General features: G+C 42.6%; 1 protein-coding gene and 1 long non-coding RNA gene across 2 annotated transcripts; one reads left to right on the top strand and one right to left on the bottom strand.

Moving 5' to 3' along the window:
- Positions 1 to 1,257: 1,257 nt before the first annotated feature.
- LOC308092724 lies at positions 1,258 to 2,108 on the bottom strand. Its single transcript, XR_013933808.1, has 2 exons — positions 1,876 to 2,108; positions 1,258 to 1,841 (listed from the first exon to the last, which is right to left on the bottom strand). It is a non-coding gene; the product is annotated as an uncharacterized lncRNA (long non-coding RNA).
- A 1,467-nt stretch (positions 2,109 to 3,575) lies between these two features.
- LOC308091645 (fibroblast growth factor 4A-like) lies at positions 3,576 to 12,826 on the top strand (the record flags this gene model as incomplete). Its single annotated transcript, XM_080437307.1, has 5 exons — positions 3,576 to 3,769; positions 3,851 to 4,164; positions 6,982 to 7,085; positions 12,318 to 12,551; positions 12,749 to 12,826. The coding sequence occupies 4 exons, from the start codon at positions 3,576 to 3,578 to the stop codon at positions 12,492 to 12,494; spliced, it is 789 nt and encodes a 262-aa protein (XP_080293433.1). The 3' UTR covers positions 12,495 to 12,551; positions 12,749 to 12,826.
- Between the last annotated feature and the right edge of the window lie 3,934 nt (positions 12,827 to 16,760).

Genomic DNA, 16,760 nt, shown 5'->3' with positions numbered 1-16,760 from the left:
GCTAAATGACGGAGAGTTGGTGACCATATGGACCCTTATTGGGTAGATCTTTAACTCTTGAGAGCGTAAAATGAAACCAAATGGACCCGTAAGGTTTCATTTTACGCTCTCAAGAGTTAAATTATTGTTTAACATCTGCATTACTTAATTTACAAGAAGTCTACACAATTAGAGCATGATGGAATTGTGGACAAAATCTCATCAAACCACAACAAAATATTCTTAAGTTTTGGGTCTGAGAGGCTAAAGAAATCTCATCAAGCGGTGGTTCCGTGGCTCAAATGCCCAATAAATAATGGACCTTGATATGAAAAGGGTTGAAAAGCACCGACGTAGACAGTCAAGTGGGAGGATGAGGTTGAGATGAATGAAAATAGCAGATAGCAGATTTGTTCTGTCCTGTTGGCAGCAAAGTACAGTAAGATTCATTTACAAATGATGTGGAAAATGATACACTGTTATAGAGCAACCTGTTATAGACCTGTTTATAAAACTGTCACTGTTATAGAGCAACCCCAGCGCACCTGCAAGAAGACTTAACTTAATGTAGGATACGAATAATCCTCTCTGTCGGGTGGAAACCTCGTAATGTGCAAAACTGTTACTTTTCAGGATTCAAATTCAAAAGTAGCAGATCTACAAGCTCGAAACGCGGCGCGAAACTTTTGATGCTTCTGTGTGACGTTGTAGTGTGATCAAGTATGGCGTTAATTTACGAAAAAACACAAAAGGTTAGAATGTGGAGATGAGAGGTTTCTGCCCCGACGGTAACACTATACTACCAGTAGGGGGCGGCGATTCCTAACCTGTTGGCCGTGCGGATATCGCAAAGTGGGCCCCCAAATAATTGGCAAAACTCTAATGCAAGAAAAATGTTGAATATTAAAGAATTTAGGTAAAAAAAAAGTCATGGTATTTTTTTTATATATTTTTTTCATTGTGAAAGCGAAAAATGGGATCTTAAAGTGTACTATGTTGGTTCTTTTGATCTAAGCCGGAACGCAATTGATTGATCAGTCAAATAAATGGGCTCTGAAACTGCACAAGGCCCACCCATCTGACCACTTAACACGGCAGCCTATTAAGTGGTCAGATGACGGGGTGGGTGAGCTCTGATCCAGAGAAGGTTAGGAATCAAAGTGCCTCTTTCGCATCAAGACGTGTTGTACATAATATACATTTATTTATTCTGTTTGGTTTTTTTTTACTACGAATTATAAGCACATAAAATATTGGCCTTTTTTGGCATCGGTCATAGGTGCAAGGACGAGGCTATATTTCTGTGAAAAATATAAATTATTTGTGTAAAACATGTAATATGACCGTTATTACTCAAGGCTGTAATTTATTTCAATATTTTACACACCGTTTACTGTAGCTTTGTTAGCGTCCTGTAGGCTGTCTAAACTGACCGCTGCCCTATTCCAAATAATAATTAATAATAATAATAAAATAAAGTGTAAACATTGTTTTTTGGGGTCTAAAACTCATAGGATCCCCATTGACCTCGAATAGCAGTTAGAAATCTGCTGATTTATGAGCTCACAAAGTGTCGCGTCCGCACGACAAAATATAAGTCGGGCTTCTACGATCTTTGTTTTCTATTTTATTGTATTTGTGCTGGTTGGTTGAAATGCAGGCAATAAGCTGTGTTCTTGTCTCTTCTGCTTTAACTGGATCATAACCACTTATTATTTCTCTTGACGTTGGTTTGTGTTATGTTACAGTTGGTCATTGTGCATGTTCAGTACAGTTCATACACCTGGCCTTTTGTTTTTGCCTAAATATTGCTGTCTAATTTACAGACAGTAAAAGTGCCTATAAAGCCAAGGCTCCAAAAACTTCTCTCTCTCACACACACACACACACACACACACACACACACACACACACACACACACACACAGATGTTCAGGGAACTTTTCACATATTACCACAATCTTCTTCTCACAGGACATTAAGGTCACTTTTCTATATATCAGTGCCATTATTGCATCATTCATCCATTACAGAAAGATGTATTTTATTTTTCCTTGTGTATAATGTGTAAGATTGTCTATAATTGTGCAGTTACCAAATAGATTTTATACAAAATAAACTGCATCCTGAATCCATTCAGTTCTCTAGCCTGGTAATTTCTTAAGAGCACATTTTATACTAACTGTTTTGGTTACCCTGTGGAGGAAAGGAGCCTATGTAGGCTCTATGCACAGCAGCCATTTTGGAGAGAAATTGGGCCTCTTCTTACTTACTTCACAGGTTTTGCCAATGATACTAATGACGGCTTTGTTCTATTTCAAGTAGCACAGTGGTTCTCAAACTTTTAATTTCAAGGACCCCCATAACTCTGAGTGTGTGCACATGGAACCAAATGGACCCTTACGGGTCCATTTGGTTCCATTTGTACACTCTCAGAGTTACAGACCTTTTAAAATGCACAATATCAACACCCTGACTCTGTTTGACCAGAATGGAACAGAGCCTTCATTAGTATCATTGGTATCATTGGTTTCTCTCCAAAATGGCTGCTGTGCATAGAGCCTATTATGATGTCAAAACAACCCTGGTGCTTTTAAAACAAACTTGGAAATAGCGCCATCCTTTGGACCAGTCGGGGAACTGCGTGTGTCCCACACTGACGTATGCAGGGTGGCCAAGCTGCTGCTGCTGGTCTGCTGGCATTATCTGTTACATGGAAAAGATGAGAGGGCTTTTCATGTCGCTGCTGGGAATGGCATGCGAGCAATGTAGCGCTGCACAGGCCTATCCATTCCTGTTTGCTTCCCACAGGCCTCAGGAACACATACACTGTATATATAGGCTATAGGGTGATATATCCCCCCCCCCCCCCCAGGCATGGTGTTAATTGTACAAGAATGAAATATGATTTAGAACCCTGCAGAGAACAAAATGAGCCATTTTCCTGCATGGGGGAGAGAGAAAAAAGTTGTTTATTCTTTTGGAATAGCAGCAGTAGGAAGGCCTATAGGAAGCGTCACCATAAAGCCAAAGCCACCACGCCGCTCTCCGGTGACAAGCGACCTGTTTTTACACGCTCCCCTTTCTAAATAAGGAAAGCCAGCCTCGTCGAGACATATGACCACCGACCCAATTTGGGAGCCCCCGCTGTCAAAGTGTCCCATCATGAGCCAGACCCCCCCCCCTACACTGTCAAATCCAACTCCTGAGGACCCCCCCGGGTCCATTTGGTACCATTTTTGCAAACACTCTCAGAGTTGTGTGGGTATTCCCAGCTGAACTCTCCACACACTTGGCATCGCAGAAGTAAGAGCCCCACCATAACAGTGGCCCTTTACTGATGTTTCTGGCTTCTCCTGGCATCATCATCATCCTCATCCTCCGCCCATTATGATTGGACGGTGATGTCATGATGCAATAGCCCTGCCTTGTTGGAATTTTTTTGGTGAGTGGTGATGTTGGGCTATTCTCCTCCACACAGAGGGGGGTGATGGAGAGAGAGAAAGAGAGAGATAGAGGGGGGTGAGAGGGAGAGAGAGAGCTAGAGGGGGATGATAGAGAGAGAGAGAGAGAGAGAGAGAGAGTGAAAGAGTGACATGGTAATCACCACCGCCACCTTCGGTGCTGCTGCGCTCCTCGGCTCTTCGTGTCTCTTCTTGCCCAAAGCCCCTCCGCTCCTCTGGCTCCGCACTGCTCCCAAAATACTCCTCCTCTCCTCCTCCTCCTCCCTCTCCTCCGCCAGCGGCATGCAGAAGCCAGCAGAACCAGCCTGCTCCTGCTCCTGCTCTGGGTATTTTTAGGGTCATTAATCGTGACACCACCACCACGTGACCCCGGAGGAGCAGCGCCTCCTCATCAGTATGTCCTGCAGGGCCGGCTGGACACACCGCCCGCTCACCACCTCCTCCGTCCTCCTCCTGCTGGCTCTCCTGGCGGGCGCCGTGTCCTCCTACCCCGTCCTCCTCCCACCGAGGAGGAGGACGGGGTTCCCCCACTCCATCCTGGGGGTCTCCGGGGAGGAGACGCTGTTCTCCCGCTCCATTCTGGGGGTCTCCGGGGAGCAGAGAGACTATCTGCTGGGCATCAAACGGGTCAGGAGGCTCTACTGCAACGTGGGCATCGGGTTCCACCTGCAGGTTCTACAAGACGGGAGGATTAATGGAGCACATGATGAGAACCAATACAGTGAGTTACATGTTATAAATATATATTATAGGTATTATATATAATATATATATATATATTGTGTATATATTATAGGTATTACATATACAAATCCCACCCAGTGTGAAGAGAGTGGTGCCTTTGATGAGTTAATTTCATTAAGCTATATGAAGTAGAGGAACAATGTTAAATCCCTGTCCATTCATTTCAAGGCTGCTCAACAGGAACACAAAGGGGGCGGGGCTTAAGCAATTACAGCCTGTCCCTATTGGCCGTCTAAGTGCACTAGCAAGTTTCAATTCATCAACAGCTGCAGATCAATGCATACATCTGATTGATCTCCTACGACGTATTGATCTCCTACGACGAGCCATGCGTCGTTGCTGTCTTATTCCTCAAACCTTGTTCATGAAGTGGTGGAGGATCTCCCTCACAATTTACGTGCTGTGCCAGATTAAACGATTCAAACGAGTACAATTAAGTCAGTTGCTAAAGTAGATGAAGGACAACAGACATGAATATTATAGTCACCAGCCAGGATGACTCTGTCATGCTGGGCCATGATAATTGATAAAAGCTCTGGAACACGTTTTAGGGGCCTGTAAATTAAAACACACAAGATAGGGGGGTCTTACCATTCATTATTCAATACTAAAAATCTCAAAGGTAGATAAACTCGACAGGGGAACATTTAATGTTGTTTCTATATCATTGCAACAGAGTTTGCCAAACTGGTTGTGTTAAAATCGGGAGCTGTGAATGTGAACATTGGTCCGAGCCCGTTAGAAAGTAGGCTGGGAAATGAAGCGGAACTATTGTACTGGGAGCTGGGACCGGGGGGGGGGACGCCAATCTGTGATGGACGTCTCGGGACTGGAAAGTGGGGACTCCCTCTTTCCTTGGTGTTTCGCCTTGATTGCGCTTAAACCCTAACATTTAACTTCACAAAAACTATGCTTAAAACTAAACCTAACCCTAACCTCACAAACACTATGCCTAACCTTAACCATAACCCTAACCTCACAGAAATAATGCCTAAACCTAACCGCAACTTTACGTCATCAGGCGGCCGGAACCCACGACAGGAACCTCCGACGCCTTAGCCTGGGACCAGACAAATCTGCCAGCGCAAAAAAAAATATTGCCCTCGACAGTGATATAGTCTGGACACGTGAGGCTACTGGCGCCTTGCACCTCCAAAATGATTCCCCTAGTTTAAAATTTGTTTAGTTTCTTTCTCGAAAATCTAGTCATTCCGGTCAGCCCCCGACCTCGAAAAGGTCATTCATGCCCTCATATCATCACGCCTTGATTACTGCAACTCCCTCTACTCCGGCCTTAGCAAGAAAGTCACATCCCGCCTGCAATTGATACAGAACTCTGATGCTAGATTGCTTACTAATACCAAGAAACGGGACCATATCACACCCATACTAGCTGCCCTTCACTGGCTGCCTGTGAGCTCCTTGAGCGATTTTAAAATTCGTCTTATTGTCTCCGCCAGGCCGAAGGCATGGTGGAGAGTATGTTTTACCTTCTGTGTGTGTGTGTGTCCGTCTCAGCCAAGCTAACATTGGTCAAGCTTCACGTGACATCACAATATGTAATATAAATAGGTAAGACAGGATTAATCAGGAACAGTACTCGCCTGGCGGAGACCTGTGCTCCGAGGAGCACATTTTCTAGTTACTTATAAAGTCCTGCTTGGGCTGGCCCCTACTTACATCTTTGATATGCTGTCCCCTCATAAGCCTGAGTGCATCCTTAGATCCTCAGATAAGGCCCTCCTGAAGGTCCCTAAAACTAACCTACAGTACTTACCCGGGGCGATCGGGCACCTTGGCTGTGGAACGCACTGCCGGTGCAGCTAAGGTTAGCACCATCCGTCCCTCTGTTTAAGTCAATTTTGAAAACATACCTCTACACCAAGTGTTTTTTTTTATTGTTTTATATATGATTGTACACACTCTAATATTATTTGTTTAATCAAAAGTTGTTTTGATTTTGCTTTGTTGTCTGTTGTTTTTAACCTTGCTCTGTGCAGCACTTTGGAACTTTGTTTTGAAAGGTGCAATACAAATAAAATGCATTATCACAAAAATAAATTCATTCATGCGGCTGCGCAGTTGGGTTTCCTCCAGCAACCCCAAAGACACATTAAAAACCAGCATCCATCAGTTAAATGTCTCCGTTAAGCTGCGCGCATCAAGCGCTTCTAGACGCAACTTTTGTTTGTGACGGCCTGCCCCACAAACCATGTCACTACAATATTATCTTTAATGCATGGAGTAATAATATATAATATATGGGGTTGTAAATGCAAGGTGTGTTGGCTAGAAAAAAAGATGCACGAACAAAAGGCTCAGTCAGCAGCAGCAATAGCGCAGCAACCTGCAAGGTTACACCCCACACACACACACGCACACACACGTGCAGAGCACAATTGTATACCATAGTAGTAACCATTATACACACATCATCTGATCCATGAGGTGAATGGTACCATCGAATAATCTAACAGTCCTTTGTCTAATAGGTTTAATAGAGATCTAATAATGTATAGATCCTTTGTCGAATAGGTTTAATAGAGATCTAATAATGTATAGATCCTTTGTCTAATAGGTTTAATAGAGATCTAATAATGTATAGATCCTTTGTCTACTAGGTTTAATAGAGATCTAATAATGTATAGATCCTTTGTCTACTAGGTTTAATAGAGATCTAATAATGTATAGATCCTTTGTCTACTAGGTTTAATATAGATCTACTTTGATTACTAGGTTTATTAGAGATCTACTTTGTCTACTAGGTTTAATAGAGATCTACTTTGTCTACTAGGTTTCATAGAGATCTCCACGGTGGATCGAGGGGTCATCAGCCTCTACGGCGTGAGCAGCGAGCGCTTTGTCGCCATGAACAGCCGCGGACGGTTGTACGCAACGGTAGGTATGCACAAAGCTATTCCATTTTATATTTGACTTATTAACGGCCTCCCCTGAAATAGTGCTGCTGCTATAATTATAATCATTATTACAGCCCCCTGGTCCGGTTTTATTAGGATGCCATTATGTTGGATTGGCGTGGCGTGCTGTGCATGGCTCTGGCCCTGATCATAGAGTCTATTCTGTGACTGTGTGACCCTTAAAGCTTAGAAGGATTGTGCCAAATAGACTCACAATTTTGTCACCCTTATTAACTGTTGTAGTACTATGGTGTAGTAGGCTATATAAATTAGGCTGCTTTGAGCACTAAATCTGTCAACATAGACATATGGGAATTATGTGGGCTACTGTACGTATAACTGTTTTACAGACCTATATGTGAAAGGTTGTCAAGTCAAAGCCTAAAGCCCATAGGATATGCATCTCTCAAAAGTAATGTAGTCTATACTGTAACATTAGGCTTACGGTAGCTGGAATAGTGAGGCATTATTTCATGTTTTATAATTGATTGTATATTTACATTTATTTTATAAATGTGGGGCCAAATACATATATATATATATATTTGTGTATTAGATGTACAGTAAGGCCCAATATGTCTACAAATGCTGCAAATTGCTACAAAACCTGTGATAGCCATGCAGTCGTTTCACAATAAGTTGAAGGGTAAATTTAGGTCTGATAAATGATGTACCGTGCAAGTTCAAAACATTAATACTTTACATAATTTAAGACCATTTCCCAATGCATATATTTTTTATGTTATTTGATTTAATATTTATTTTATTAAAACATTTATTTTTATTTTGGAGGAAAAAAAAGAACTGCCAATTTAACGTTGAGGTGGCCACAAGGTTTAGGTGCCCACTAGGATTATAATTATGTTTAGAAGGTACAAGCAACTCAACATGTGTTCATTCTGTTTCATTTCATAGTAAAGGCCTATAGTCTGTATAGGGTTCACAGCAAAGAGGTCGGCCATCACCACCCATGACCCAGGACCCATTAAAATGGCATTATAAAACAAAATGTGAGACGCCAGAGTAAATATCTGTTCTTTCTTTTTATGCCATTCGCCAGCAAGAACCCATCTAAATATTCATACATGTGCAGCAGTCCTTACAAAAGCCTCTCGCTCTCAAAACCCACCTCTTCAATATGGCTTACCCCAGCTAACTGCCATTCCATTCCACAGTTTTTATTGATTTTGTTCCATAGTCTTTAGCCTTTTCCTAGTGTTCTTTTTCCCTGATAAATGATTTTCTTTTGTTGTTTTCTCCTCCCCCCCATGTGAAGCACCTTTGGGTACTTGAAAAACTAGAAAAGCGTTATATAAATTTGCGATATTATTATTATTACGGGTCTGTAGCTCAGATATGCGTGGCGGTGTGGCGTTGTATCGTTTGTAGCTGGCAGTGTGAACGCATGCAGCATAAATGTTTAGAGCAGTGGTTCTAAAAGTGGGGTCCGGGGACCCCCAGGGGTCCTTGGATTGGTTTCAGGGGGTCCCCAGCGAAATGTGTAACCTTAGCTATTCAAAAATAACAGATCTCACTTCGTGCCGCGAGCTTGTAGATCTGCTATTTTGCATGAACAAGTGCATGAAAGATTTTGAATAATTTGGAATGTTAAAACGCAAATTTTCTCTTCTGGGGGTCCCTGGCACGAAATATTTTCAGACGGGGGTCTGTCGCCAAATACATGTCAATTTGGGGATCCTTGGCATGAAAAAAGATTGAGAACCACTGGTTTAGAGCTTCCTGGGGGGATGTTGACTCTTTGATCCCAGGAGAGCACTTTGTGAGCAGCAGCATGCAGCGCAGCGCAGTGGGCCAGAGGTCCAGAGGACCAGAGGTCTAACTATACATGTGCTGCTATTTCCATGTCGGCACCTCAGCCAACACCCTTGACACACACAATGAGAGGCAATCATTGGCTCAGAGGTGATGATGTGTGTGCCTGGCTAATATCTGGAAGCTGTTGATCTGACAACAGATTGAATTAGGTTGACGTCATAACGGTCTTTTAATGGACGTTAATTACTCTGCTGTTGTACTTTAGCATTACCACTGTTATTAATGGTGACAAATACAGAGAAATTATTTTAAATAATAAAATAAGGCACATGTTGACTTTTGGGGAATATGAGTTAAGATGAGTTAAGATAACTCGAACAGCGCTGAGTCGGCTCAATCGGACAACACTTGGCAAGCAACACTTGGCACGGCGACTCGCTCGCCTGATGGCTCGATCGGTGGCGCCTCCCGCCCCGTGGCTCAAGTCCACTTGAGACGGCGTGCCTCCGTCCTTTTAACTGTTTTTTTGGTCTTGGGTCTGAGAACTGCACTTCCAAATTCCTGGAGTGTGGAAGTGCCCGGGCCGGGAAGGCACCGTTTGACTGGAAGGGTACACGTACCCCCTTCAAGCCACCATTTGAGGTTATTGAGGTCCTCACTGCTCATCTGCATTATTAGCACAAATAGTAGCTGAGCTGAAACGGACTTCTCATGGTTGTAGTAACGATTGAACGTCGGGTTGTAAATTACCGGGTTGTCACACAGGCTTAAAATAATTAATGTAAATATTTTCGGAAATCTCTATGGGAAAGATGAATGGGCTTTCAATTTGTGGCACCACAAAATGGCAGCCACTGCTATGCCCTATAGGCTGGGGGGGGGGGGGGGGCGGTACACCTGTCAGCGGGGAGTGTTGGGCGGGAGGAGTAGGGCGAAGTCTCTGCGTCCTCCCAGTGGGGGTTCCTCACTGGCAGGCAGACAATTGTTCAAGTCGCTCCGGTTCGAGTCCAAGTCGAGTCCAAGTCATTTGGTCCCAAGTCCAAGTCGAGTCCCAAGTCAATCCAACCCTCAGGTCCGAGTCCCAAGTCGAGTCCCAAGTCATTTGGTCCCAAGTCCAAGTCGAGTCCCAAGTCAATCCAACCCTCCGGTCCGAGTCCAAATCGAGTCCCAAGTCATTTGGTCCCAAGTCCAAGTCGAGTCCCAAGTCTTTCTGTTGTGGGCAAGTCAAGCCGAGTCACAAGTCGAGTCACAAGGTTGTCAAGTCGAGTCACAAGGTTGTGTCAAGTCCCTCACTACTATTGTTCCCCAGCCCACCCACAAAGCACTCAGGTTTATATCTTGAAGAGAGAAACTGTATCTTAAAGTCAAGAATTAAACCAGCATAAAGCTGTTCATTTATCCATTACAACATTACATGTCTGATCATTTAGTTAGAACTAGGGAAAGGCTAAATTACACTAAAGAAATGGCATGTTTGATACAAAATTGTTTATTTTTTAACATTTGGCAGACTCAAACTGGCACCGCCTTTCTGAGTAGTTGGTGTGTGACATTTCTGTGTAGCAGACATAAAACTGCATACACGCACACACACGCACACGCACACACACGCACACGCACACGCACACGCACACACACACACACCATTAATTATAATTTACTGACAGTACATTTTGCAGTTTGGGTGCAGTTGGGTCAATCAAAGACAAATAGCCTATAATTATATTAATTATGAATGAATATTGGATAAACTGTGGGTGAAATGATGCAGGAAAGGAAATACATTAATGGCATTTATCTATAGGCCTATTAGGCCTATAATCTTGACGTGTCTGTGTTTGTTTTGTAGTATTTTAATATTACGTTATTTTCCATCAGGCACAGTTTAGCCATCTAGTACTACAGGACACATGCAGTGTTGCCAGATTCTGTGAGAGAAACAAGCAACCAGGTCTATGAAAACCAGCCCAAAATCACCCCAAAAGAAGCGACTATGGGCCACATGAGCACTTTAACATATACGTCAGCTATTTGAAAATAGTAGATCTACAAGCTCGTGACGCGTTGTAAGCTTGTAGATCTGCTATTTTCAAAAAAAATCTTGCGGGGAAATGATGATAAGCAGATCTGGCATAATAAGCAGATCTGGCAACACTATATGTGTTTTTATTTTGTTTTTGCAAATGGGTCCTTGGTAAAAAAAAAAAAAAAAAAACTACAACACAGTGGAATAAAGGCATCTCTTTAAGCTTATATATATATATATATATATATAGCAGAGAGAAACTTATGGTGGAAAAAAAATAAGGAAGGAATTCAAGTTTGGTGGGAGTGATTTGGTGAAGTTAAAGTTATTAAACCTGCGGACAAATGGAAAAGTGGCGACGTGAGAAAGTGATGGATTACGCAGAGACTTTATTGCTGTTACCATGGATAAAGTAAATTCGACAGTGGTGAGTGACTTTCATGTTTACAAGTACGTATATCTCGCTGGCTGGTGCTACTGTTGTTGTTGGGGTGGTGGCTGCAGGCTGGGGTCATAAACAAAACACGAACGACTATAGTTGCATCGGGACGCGTTGTGAGCTTGTAGATCTGCTATTTTCAAATAGCTGATGTATATGTTAGAGTGCTCATGTGGCCCATAGTCGCTTGACTCGCTTCTTTTGGGCTGGTTTTCCTAGACCTGGTTGCTTGTTTTTCCTCACAACACTGGCACTGATGATAACTGGACGGCAGCCGTCATAGAATCAAAATGACCCCGCTGGGGGTGGCGTTTGCGGTAGAGTGAGCATGGGTTTGTATAAAGAGAGAGAGCGCATTTGCGGTAGAGTGAGCTTGGGTTTGTATAAAGAGAGAGAACGCATTTGCGGTAGAGTGAGCATGGGTTTGTATAAAGAGAGAGAGCGCATTTGCGGTAGAGTGAGCATGGGTTTGTATAAAGAGAGAGAGCGCATTTGCGGTAGAGTGAGCATGGGTTTGTATAAAGAGAGAGAGCGCATTTGCGGTAGAGTGAGCATGGGTTTGTATAAAGAGAGAGCGCATTTCACACACAGATCATTCACAGGGAAAAAAACAAAACGAGTCATCCAAGTCATCTCGTCTCGAGTCGAGTCGGGAGTCATTGGCTAGCAAGTCGAGTCTCAAGTCTCGTTGGTCTTTTACCTTCCAAGTCCGAGTCGAGTCGCAAGTCTTTACATTCAAAGTCTGAGTCGAGTCGCAAGTCGTCAAATATGCGACTCGAGTCAGACTCGAGTCGAGTCACTATGACTCGAGTCCAATTGTCTGCTGGCAGGTGAGCCATTAAGATGCAACAGCAGTGACAACACACATGTAAATATGTGTGGGGAGGATTAAATTGGCATTATGACAAAAAAAGGGGTAAAAATAAATAAATCACTGTATTAACACACTTGTTCCTTTTTGCCCTTTCCAGACGGTCTTCCATGATGAGTGTAAGTTCAGGGAGAGCTTGCTGCCAAACAACTACAACGCCTACGAGTCGTGGGCGTACCGAGGCTCCTACATCGCCCTCAGCAAGCATGGCCGCGTCAAGAGGGGCAACAAGGCCACCACCGCCATGACTGTCACACACTTCCTACCCCGGATATGACCAGCAAAGCCTGGCAATAACTAAACTGATTTGCACATGTGGCTTATTTCCCACCAGGTAACATATATATTATAAGTACATGTATACATAAAAAGAAAAAACTGCAAGAAGAAAAAAATGCCGTTAAATATGATGATATTTATTCAAAGACTTTATATGTATATTTGGGTAGACTACTTTGTATTCGAACTTATAGATATGCCATTCTTTGCTGCTTTTTATTTTTTTATTTTTTTTCCCCTCTTTTTCTGAAGGCTGCACCTGCACCAGAAGGCTGCACCTGTCCCTTCACTTTATAATATGACTGTCAGTTGGTCTCCTGGAAAATGAAATGGATATATTTTATTGTGAAATGGATATATTTTATTGTGAAATGGATATCTTTTATTACCTCAATGCGTAATGTCCCGACAAGATGAAGAAGTTGTAGTAGTAGAAGAAGAAGAAGTGTGCATGAAATGTCTACAGAGAAGAAGAATGCCTGTTTGCTGAAAACGTTTTTATACACCATCACTCCCCATGGACTGGAAGGTTTTACATCCTTCCCCTTTTGATATGTTTTATTGTTATCAATGGCGCTGTAAGGGCGGGTATGGTGGCAGCTTCGCTTGCATTGTCATGAGGTGTCGAGGGGTGGGGGGGGTGCCTTGGATCCCAGTTTGCGGCCCCACACACCCTCGCATGCCAGAAATGCACGCCTCCTCGAGTCAGAAATAGGAATGAAACGCAAGTCACTCTCACAGACGCTCAACATGGGGCCCAATTCCTAGAGGGCCAGAAGTAACTCCACTTGATTTTCTTTCCATAATTAGATCAATTAAGTAATTGAGACTCAGTCGATATGGAAAGCCTGAAGTGGAGATGTCATTCAACCCATCCCCCAAGCAGCTATGTCCAAGGGAGCTTTTGACAATCCTGGGGTTTTTATTTGTTCATGCTACATGGCTAAGGCCAGATTGATTTGCGTGGATCTGCTTATGAATGTGTGTGTGTGTGTGTGTGTGTGTGTGTGTGTGTGTGTGTGTGTGTGTGTGTGTGTGTGTGTGTGTGTGTGTGTGTGTGTGTGTGTGTGTGTGTGTGTGTGTGTGTGTGTGTGTGTGTGTGTGTGTGTGTGTGTGTGTGTGCGCGTCACTGCGTGTGCGTGTGTCGTGTGTGTGTGTGTGTGGATGAGGTGTGTATTGATCTGAGACACCGTAAATGGATTTTTCTCCACAACATCACATCCGCCACACGTTGTTTTGAGCTTATAGGTCTGCTGTTTTCCACGTGTGACGCAGTCGTATGACGAATTGTAAATCCCGCTTAAAACTACTAGTCTGAACTAGGCTTAAGTCTAAGTCTCAGCCTCTGCAAAGCATGACTTCCATTTGACTGGACTGGCGGTTATAAGCTGTGCCCTCCATGTTGCAACCGGCATTGAGTTTATTCATACCTGATACTTTTTTTTTAAGTGTTTACAGTCAAAGCGAAACAGATAAAGTGGGAGGAGCTCTTTCTCTTACACACTGGTTTGATGATATTTGTTCATTAGTTGGCAAAAATCTTTGCTTAATGCACACAGAGGCTGAAGTTCTAACGAATGCCATTAATGTTCAAATCACTCTGGATATAAGGGTCTAACGTATTAATTTAAAAACAATGTAAATATTTATAGTTGATTTCTGAAATCACGAACTTGTTGCTAACTTCACGATTCTAGGATTTGTGAACAATATTTCAGGTAGCCCAGTTTGGCTAAAGATGTCTTGATATCTGATATTTAGAAGATAAGGACTGTATACCTGTTGAAAACTGAAGTTTGGGGATATTTGAGCGTTATCCAACTGCTAGTTTCCTCCTCTCTGTCAGAGGCGCTGGTTATCCCTGGTGGAGATAGATAGATTGTGCCAATGATATGAACCTACAATGACTAAACTAAGCTAAAGTTTTATCAGAACTAGCAGACATGCAAGAGTAAAAATAATTGCTTAGTTTTGATTGTTATTATGGTTTATGTTTTCATGCCAGTCATACAGAAAACATGACATAACAATTAGATAACAAGTCGAAATAGTGTAACGGCTCCTTAATTTGTGAAGGGGTAAAAACAGACCTTGGAAAACAGCTGGTGTTTATATTAAACCTACATTTAAAGGCTTGGGAATTAAATATCCGATTGGGATTTTCCGATCTTCAGATTCAAAGCTGAGCTGAGGGTGTAACATTGCTCCTTTTTTTATATACAAATGTATTGAATCGTTTTGCAACGATTTAAGGTCCTCAACCGACGGGATTGTGATTCGCTGTTTCGAAAGCGGTAGTTAGCTTTATCACCTCATTATATTTGCGTGTGGATATAGCCTACTCATGACACAAACAGCAGTTTAAATCAATGTGAATTAACCACACAAAACAACCTTTAGTTCGAGGCAGAAGAGGTGTTCTGGAAGGGTCTCGCTGCATTTTACCCCCTGTGGCTACGGAGCCTACATTCAGATGTTTGCCATAGTTGTACTTCTCCCTGTGTCTCCTAGGGTAGGTAATACCCTCACAAAAACATGTAGTACTCCTGGTCACTATACCGCCTCCCCCATGAAGGAGGGGAAAGGAACTGGTTGGAATAACGTGTTCCTTCCACGCGCTACGTCCTACCGGGAAACTCCCCCCTGTCAGGTGATAAGAAGGTCAGTTGGCTCTCATGCATTGAAGGAGGCATAAGCTCGGCTCTGGGTTCCCTAGGCTGGCGGGGGGAGTGTAGCGCATAGGATCACTAAGATAATTAGCACCGGGTGAAAAAGGGGTACAAAATCGTGGGATAAAAAAAAATATAGAAAAAATAATAATTGTACTTCTGTTGAACTGTTTTCAGCTGTATTGGTTCACAGGGAGATGGGAGGAGAGTGGGATGACTGACTTGGGATCAGGCTTGTGTTTCCCTGTGTGCTGGCAGCTTTTATAGAGTACTGAAGTTCTGACGTCACTCGTTCATCCCCTGGGTTGCGGAAGTAATTTCTCTATGGAGAAAAACATTGGGTCATCTTAGAATCGTCTCATATAAGAATTGTGGTCCAAAAATAAACAAACTGTCCCGGCGATATTGTCAGGGAGGTGTCGCTGTATTGTTTATGATAGTCAGTCACTCATATTTGATAAAGTCTATTTCTGGCGAAAATTTAACTAATTTGGCCGCAGTAACATTAGCGTTTTCTCACCGTCAGTTGATGCTTCATATCCATATGAGTCAAACCGCCAGGGTCATTTGTTTATTTTTGGAACACAGTTCTTATTTGATGCGATATTAAACAAGTCTATGGGAATTCTGAATGGGGGAAATAAACCGCAACCCAGGTAGGATGAGTAAATTACGTCAGACTACGGTGCTCTGTAGCCCCATTTATACTTTGTCGTACGACGTGTCACATGACCAAGGTAGCAGACCTGCTAGCTCGCAAGGCGTCACGGATGCAATGCATTGTGAGCTTGTAGGTCTGCTATTATTGGCTATTTTTGCGTTGTGACCCATTGGCTTGTGAGCCAATAGCTTGAGCTAATAGCTTGTGGAGCTAATAGCTTGAATTGTGAGTTAATAGCTTGATTTTTCTGCGAATATCTTGAGCTAATAGCTTGTGAGCTAATAGCTGGAGTTGTGAGCTAATAGCCTGTGAGCTAATAGCTGGAGTTGTGAGATAATAGCTTGTCAGCTAATATCTGGAGTTGTGAGCTAATAGCTTTTGAGCTAATAGCTGGAGTTGTGAGCTAATAGCTTTAGTTATTTTCAGCTATGTGAACTTGTAGGTCTGCTATTTCCAGCATGCGACATCGTCATACGACACAGCTTAAATCAGGTTCATGTTTCTCTCAGTTTTTTATTCCTGCACTGAGGGGAGAGTGCTTCCTCCTCTTTTTTGAACATATACCTCACCTTTCTGCCTTAGTACCGATTTATTGAAAATGGACAGACTAAAAGTAAAAAAAGTTGTAAAAAAATACGATATTACAAATGGTTTTCCTTTTATTTTTGTACGTATGTGCTGTGCACTGCAGTCAACTGTATTCCTGAAATGAAAATAAAAAAGTTGTTTTGTAAATCATGTGAACATGATTTAATGTTTACACGTGCATGTGTCTTCGGTGCATTTAGATGCCACGGAAGATTACTTTTGAAAATGTAATCTGTTAATGATTCATTACACTCGTTACTTCATCAAATGAATATAATTACATTTGAATAGTTTCCAAATAAATGTTCCCCATATTAGCATGCTCCCTGTAACAAACACAACACCA

This window comes from Gymnoscopelus braueri (genome assembly GCF_963280865.1).
Source record: "Gymnoscopelus braueri genome assembly, chromosome: 9".
NCBI classification, from domain to species: Eukaryota; Metazoa; Chordata; class Actinopteri; order Myctophiformes; family Myctophidae; genus Gymnoscopelus; species Gymnoscopelus braueri.
Note: the sequence above shows the minus strand (reverse complement) of the source record. Positions and strands in the feature narration are given on the sequence as shown.